Here is a 7,678-nt window from a genome sequence, read left to right as displayed (position 1 = left end):
TACATTTTGAGATTCTTCAAAGTAGCCACCCTTTGCCTTGATGACAGCTATGTACATAGGGCAGCAGTCTCTAAGCTGCAGGGTAAAGTACCGAGTAATGATTGACAATTAAAGCCAACAGATCTAGGATAGGCATTGGCAGTTACCCATTTCAGAAATGCATCTGTGAAATTACATTTCCCTTTTGAGTGAATGCAAAGTGCATAGGCTTCATATTAACTCAAAGCACATTGCAGCACATGCTACTGGTGGTGGTACTATTAATCTCTGGCCTGCCTCCAAGCATCTGCTGCAATTTGCCCTGTGTGCCAACCACAAAAGGTGGCTTTGCAGGCCCAGGGTGCATCCCAAATGCCACCCTATTTCCTTTATAGTGCACTACCATTGATCAGAGCCCATAGGGTTATAGTGCCATTTTGGACGCAACCATACTTTTCATGGGAGATGGTTGCATACATCACATGTTTACATGCAGAATACAGATGACATAACAGCAAAGAAATCAAGTTCAAAACGGCTTTATTGACAATGACAGTAGTGTTTATACAAGGCCAGAGCTAAGATGAATCTAAAATAAATCAGATATGAAAAAAGATCCTAGCTAAACATGGATTGATATAATTTGGACTCATGGGCGGACAGGCCATCTGGCTATTCGGGCAAATGCGAGATGGGCTGATCCATTTTTAGCCCAGTGGGCCTGTGTAACTTTTTTATTTTTGCGCAAAATGATCATTATCTGGGTAACAATGGGGACCTCAAGGGGGGAAAAATGGGCTGGTGTGGGTGTCACAACAACAAAAAATGGGCAGGTGTGTTAGAAATGCCAGGGCTGATTTCTGGTCCCAGTCCGCTCGTTTGGACTGGATTTGTTTTATCCCTTATAATGTTGGTTTTGTACCAAACCTGCTAAGTATAATAAATATGACGGAAATTGAGAAGAGACTGAAAACCCCTGATGAGACCCTAAAAGAGCTGTAAACAGTTTTTTTACTTTATTAAAATACAAAACACACATGCTTCCCACGTTGTTCCTGAATAGGCAGTTCATAGCATACATACCGGTACAAATGGAATCGAAGAGTTCATACTAAAAAAAGAAACATTAGGCTACACATCCTTCACAGACACGCAACGCAAGACAAGACTGACTATTCCTATTCCTCTGCTCTGACTAGAATGATCATCTCAAACTGATCATTTCATAAAGTCTGTATAGTAAATATACATGACGTAAATCTTCTTCTGACTACTGGGCTACATTTGTATACAGCCTGAGGTATGCTTTAACTTCAGCATTTGAGACGAAGGTCAAAATCAAAAGCCCAAAAAATACCTGGAACAAAATGATAGGAAATATTTAAATAATGCAGAGACGGCAGCTCCATTTGAAAGTTACATTTTTAAAAACTTAACAAAAAAACGACACACTTAGAGGGGTGCCTAAAAGCCACTGCAGCATCTTGTTCTTTGAAAGATTTGGATTTCAAAATAAAAAATTATAAAAACAGGAAAACGATTGCACCAATAATGCCTTGCCAAAGTGACATACCTCTGGTCGCTTTCCAGACCAACTACATGCATCGCATCAACCAATTGTTGTGTGCCACATCATCGACTGAGCAGTCGGGAATGAGATTGATATATCATATGCTGCGGTTAGCTGATATGTTAAACACCTATCCAGGAATTGAGATCTGGCATGCATCTGCAATGTAGTCAACTAGGAACGTGACCATTATAACCTGTAATCCTGTCAGTTAATGACCATTGATTGGTTTGACCACCAAATAGAACACCAGGTCTAACCTGTCCTTCAACAAACACAGTGACCAAAACAACAACAAAACAACTGAGGAAATTCACAAATCAATATTCCCTTCTTTTCTGCTTATTCTGCTTATTCTGCTTACGCCCAATGTCTACCTCATCCAGTCTAAGCCCAGATAGCTGGAGGTCTTGGAGGGATTGGGCCAGGGGCTTATGGACTTGGACGGGCAGGGGCCGCTGGACCCGGATGGGGATGGGCTTTAGGTCAGGGTCAGACAAGATGGGGTCTAAGGCTGGCAGAGGGAGGTAGCCTCCATCTCTGGGCAGACACAGGCAGCAGCCAGCACCAGCCAGGTCCAGCTCGCTGTACTCGAAGCCAGCCCTCTTGAGGATCTTGAAGTCCACCATGTCCATGGACTCACTCATCTCCACCAGAAGGTTCCAGAACATACAGCTCAGCATGATGCCCATCAGCTGGAGAGAGAGACAGGGAACAGAGCAGAAAGGCCAGTTGCATTTAGACTCTGACACTGGGACTAGTACACAACACAGCCCATCAGCTGAGACAGGGAACATAGAGGACCAGAGAGACCAGTTAGGGTTAGACTCTGATACCCTATTCACTTTATATTCCACTACTTTTGACCAGGGCCCATAGGGACTGGTACCCACAGCCAGGGGGAAATATTACAGCTGGAGATACAAGGACCATGTAACTATGTACTTAAATATAATGCACTGTCATGTGTGTTTCATGTGCTTGTATGTACCTGACACTACAAACGTTGCAGAGGCACACAAATATCCAACTTTTGAATTAAGTAATATCTTACTTTGGTCCCAAGGTGAGCTATGCCTGGGCAAGCCAACTTGAGCGTGCTGTTGTCCATTCCCCAGTGCTTTAAAAATGGACTAGTTCACCTGAGCTGGCCTGATAAGAACCCCCAGTTTCCTTTTCCATTTGAGAAAGTTTTCTGCAGCCAGTCTGTGGTCTACTGAACCCTGGTGTACTGGACTGTCTGTCTGCAACTGGACTGTCTGTCTACTACTGGACCGGACTGTCTGTCTGCTACTGGACTGGACTGTCTGCTTCTGGACTGAACAATCTGCTACTGGACTGGACTGTCTATCTGTCTGCTACTGGACTGGACTGGACTGTCTGTCTGCTACTGGACTGTCTGTCTACTACTGAACTGGACTGTCTGTCTGCTACTGGACTGGACTGTCTGTCTGCTACTGGACTGTTTGTCTGCTACTGGACTGTCTGTCTGATACTGGACTGACTGACTGATACTGGACTGACTGTCTGATACTGGACTGGAATATCTGATACTGCCTGTCTGTCTACTGGACTGGACTGTCTGTCTGCTACTGGACTCATGACCTAATAGTGCAGCGGCTGCAGACTCAGTATGTGGTGTTATTACACGTCTCCAGGGGGGCTCACATAGAAGTCTGGCTGCAAAACTTTCACAGCACAGGAGAGGAGTGAGTCCGGGGTAGGAAATGGAATAGAGAGAATGGATGAAAGAGAAAGAGGAGAGGAAGAGAGGATGGGGGACAAAATAAGTTAGAGACAGACAGACAACAGATAATCAAGGTAGATGGATTATTTTAAATATGTTATTGGACAATAAACAGATATGGCTTATTAACCTATATGGTCCAAATAATGATGATCCAAGCTTCTTTGAAGATATATATAAGAATTTATCAACTCTACAAGTAACATTAGACTCTATTATTATGGTGGGGGATTTTAATATGGTTTTAAATACTTTCTTATGCCATTCTCTCTGGCACCAAAAGTTTAAAAAGTGTTGATGGGGACAGAATGCGATCGGATCATCACATAATTGGCATATATATTACTCTTACAGAATTTCCACGTGGGAGAGGATATTGGAAATTTTATCAAAGCCTACAGGAGGATAACTTGTTTTTAACTAGGACAGAATCATTTATAACTGACTTTTTCAGACATAACATAGGTACAGCAGATCCCCTTATTGTATGGGACACTTTTAAATGTGTCTTTAGAGGCCATGCAATTCAGTACTCATCTATTAAACAAAAGCAATTTAGATCAAAAGAGTCCATATTAACCAAGGAAATTGAAGAACTAACAGTACAGTTAGATAGCAATAAAAACTGTACCATAGAGGCACAGAATATGATAGAGGAAAAATAAAAATAAATGGAGGAACTTATTCAAGAAAGATCCAGTGTAATATATTACAAAAAATAAAGCGAACTGGATGGAATACAGGGAAAAATGCACCAAATTATTTTTCAATCTTCAACATAGAAATGCATACCAGTGGAAGTATACCACTTTTTTTTATATACTCAGAGGACCATTATTAGCGTGTTTTAACCACTCCTATATAAACGGTAGATTATAGGACATAATAAACGGTAGATTATGGGACAAGAAGGTCTGATTTCATTATTACTGAAAGGACCCAAGTGGTATATATAAAGATCCAGTCCGTTTAAGAAATTGGAGGCCTCTTACACTTCAGTGTTGTGATGCAAAAATTCTAGCTAAATGCTTGGTGCATATAATTAAAAAGGCATTGTCATATCATTCATCCTACTCAGACATGTTTTTTTACTTGGACGATACATTGGAGATACGATAAGACAAGTACTGGAAACAATGGAATACTATGAAATATCTGGGAAACGAATAAACGTATTTTTCGATAAAATTTGTAAATTATATTATAAATAAGACTGGTGGAGTTACGTCACAGATGCAGCTAACACAGACATGGAAAAGTCTGCTCTACCCAAAATTACAACAAACTAATTACATCATTATGACAAAAATGGAAGAGGCAAGTAGAAGGGGGAAAAAGTAAGGAACTTGTCTGTCGGCCCTGCATTAAAGACCATAAATGGTTAAAGAAAATTGTGATAAATAAAAACATAGACCAATTTCATTTAAGCTCTGCAGATTTTGCTGTGAGGAGGCAGAGTCATTAGATCATTTATTTTGGTATTGTCCATATGTAGCTTGTTTTTGGTCACAGGTCCAGGAATGGCTGAAGAATTGCAACATTTACCTAGAACTAACGCTGCAGATAGCAATACTGGGTGATTTGAAAAATCATAGTCAATCGATCAATAATATAATAATTATTTTAGCAAAAATTGTATCTTTAATTTACAGTCTGTAGAAGCTATGAGAATAGTTGAAAAATATATGGCAAATAGAAATATAAAAAAATGGATGGTGTTAAGAGATTGATGGGAGGGGTTGAATGGAGCTGAAGGGTGGGACTAATAACAAGATAACCAATGTAAAATATATGGGGTTTGTAAAATGAATATAGGTTCAGACATTTTGTGAAAGAGCACAGTTACAAATAGAAATCAAACTGGATGGACATCAGAAATAGAAGAGGACTGAAAACAAACAAAATATAACTATTGTAAAATAGATTGTGTCTGTAAAATGTGTATAATATGTATAAACTGAAGGTAAAAGCCTAAGTGTATTATTTATTAGTTTACTCCAATTGGGGGAGGGGTGGTAGGGTTTGTGGAGAATAATAAAGGTATATTCTAAAAAAAAAGCGTATGTATGTAGGTATGTATGTATGTACAGTGAGGGGAAAAAAAGTATTTGATCCCCTGCTGATTTTGTACGTTTGCCCACTGACAAAGAAATGATCAGTCTATAATTTTAATGGTAGGTTTAAATGAACAGTGAGAGACAGAATAACAACAAAAAAATCCAGAAAAACGCATGTCAAAATTTTTTATAAAATGATTTGCATTTTAATGAGGGAAATAAGTATTTGACCTCTGCAAAACATGACTTAGTACTTGGTGGCAAAACCCTTGTTGGCAATCACAGAGGTCAGATGTTTCTTGTAGTTGGCCACCAGGTTTGCACACATATCAGGATGGATTTTTGTCCCACTCCTCTTTGCAGATCTTCTCCAAGTCATTAAGGTTTCGAGGCTGACGTTTGGCAACTCGAACCTTCAGCTCCCTCCACATATTTTGTATGGGATTAAGGTCTGGAGACTGGCTAGGCCACTCCAGGACTTTAATGTGCTTCTTCTTGCCACTCCTTTGTTGCCTTGGCCGTGTGTTTTGGGTCATTGTCATGCTGGAATACCCATCCACGACCCATTTTCAATGCCCTGGCTGAGGGAAGGAGGTTCTCACCCAAGATTTGACGGTACATGGCCCCGTCCATCGTCCCTTTGATGCGGTGAAGTTGTCCTGTCCCCTTAGCAGAAAAACACCCCCAAAGCATAATGTTTCCACCTCCATGTTTGACGGTGAGATGGTGTTCTTGGGGTCATAGGCAGCATTCCTCCTCCTCCAAACACGGCGAGTTGAGCTGATGCCAAAGAGCTCCATTTAGGTCTCATCTGACCACAACACTTTCACCCAGTTGTCCTCTGAATCATTCAGATGTTCATTGGCAAACTTCAGACGGGCATGTATATGTGCTTTCTTGAGCAGGGGGACCTTGCGGGCGCTGCAGGATTTCAGTCCTTCACGGCGTAGTGTGTTACCAATTGTTTTCTTGGTGACTATGGTCCCAGCTGCCTTGAGATCATTGACAAGATCCTCCCGTGTAGTTCTGGGTTGATTCCTCACCGTTCTCATGATCATTGCAACTCCACGAGGTGAGATTTTGCATGGAGCCACAGGCCGAGGGATATTGACAGTTCTTTTGTGTTTCTTCCATTTGCGAATAATTGCACCAACTGTTGTCACCTTCTCACCAAGCTACTTGGCGATGGTCTTGTAGCCCATTCCAGCCTTGTGTAGGTCTACAATCTTGTCCCTGACATCCTTGGAGAGCTCTTTGGTCTTGGCCATGCTGGAGAGTTTGGAATCTGATTGATTGCTTCTGTGTACAGGTGTCTTTTATACAGGTAACAAACTGAGATTAGGAGCACTCCCTTTAATAAGAGTGTGCTCCTAATCTCAGCTCATTACCTGTATAAAAGACACCTGGGAGCCAGAAATCTTTCTGATTGAGAGGGGGTCAAATACTTATTTCCCTCATTAAAATGCAAATCAATTTATAACATTTTTGACATGCGTTTTTCTGGATTTTTTGTTGTTATTCTGTCTCTCACTGTTCAAATAAACCTACCATTAAAATTATAGACTGATCATTTCTTTGTCAGTGGAGAAACGTACAAAATCAGAGGGGATCAAATACGTTTTTCCCTCACTGTATGAGGGAATGTATGTATGTATGTATGTATGTATCTTTATATGTGTATATGTATGAATGTTATATATATATATATATTGGGTACGTATGTATATGTATATAAACTCAGCAAAAAAAGAAATGTCCTCTCACTGTCAACTTTCACTCACTGTATTTATGTTCAGCAAACTTAACATGTGTAAATATTTGTATGAACATAACAAGATTCAACAACTGAGACATAAACTGAACAAGTTCCACAGACATGTGACTAACAGAAATGGAATAATGTGTCCCTGAACAAAGGGGGGGTCAAAATCAAAAGTAACAGTCAGTATCTGGTGTGGCAATCAGCTGCATTAAGTACTGCAGTGCATCTCCTCCTCATGGACTGCACCCGATTTGCCAGTTCTTGCTGTGAAATGTTACCCCACTCTTCCACCAAGGCACCTGCAAGTTTCCGGACATTTCTGGGGGGAATGGCCCTAGCCCTCACCCTCCGATCCAACAGGTCCCAGACGTGCTCAATGGGATTGAGATCCGGGCTCTTCGCTGGCCATGGTAGAACACTGACATTCCTGTCTGGCAGGAAATCACGCACAGAACGAGCAGTATGGCTGGTGGCATTGTCATGCTGGAGGGTCATGTCAGGATGAGCCTGCAGGAAGGGTACCAGAAGAGGGAGGAGGATGTCTTCCCTGTAACGCACAGAGT

The 7,678-nt window shown here is 41.1% G+C and overlaps 1 protein-coding gene across 2 annotated transcripts in view; it reads right to left on the bottom strand.

Annotated features, from left to right (window-relative positions):
• Window positions 1-502: 502 nt before the first annotated feature.
• Window positions 503-7,678, bottom strand: part of zgc:110329 (tetraspanin-15) — a 29,581-nt gene continuing 22,405 nt past the window's right edge. For both annotated transcript variants that reach the window (XM_014161669.2, XM_014161670.2), the window contains exon 8: window positions 503-2,244. In XM_014161669.2, coding sequence (XP_014017144.1) covers window positions 1,870-2,244 — 375 coding nt within the window. In that variant the 3' untranslated portion in view covers window positions 503-1,869. The remainder of the gene's footprint in view (window positions 2,245-7,678) is intronic.

This window comes from Salmo salar, chromosome ssa20 (assembly GCF_905237065.1).
Source record: "Salmo salar chromosome ssa20, Ssal_v3.1, whole genome shotgun sequence".
NCBI classification, from domain to species: domain Eukaryota; kingdom Metazoa; phylum Chordata; class Actinopteri; order Salmoniformes; family Salmonidae; genus Salmo; species Salmo salar.
The sequence above is the reverse complement of the archived record's forward strand: the minus strand, read 5'-3'. Positions and strand labels throughout refer to the sequence as shown.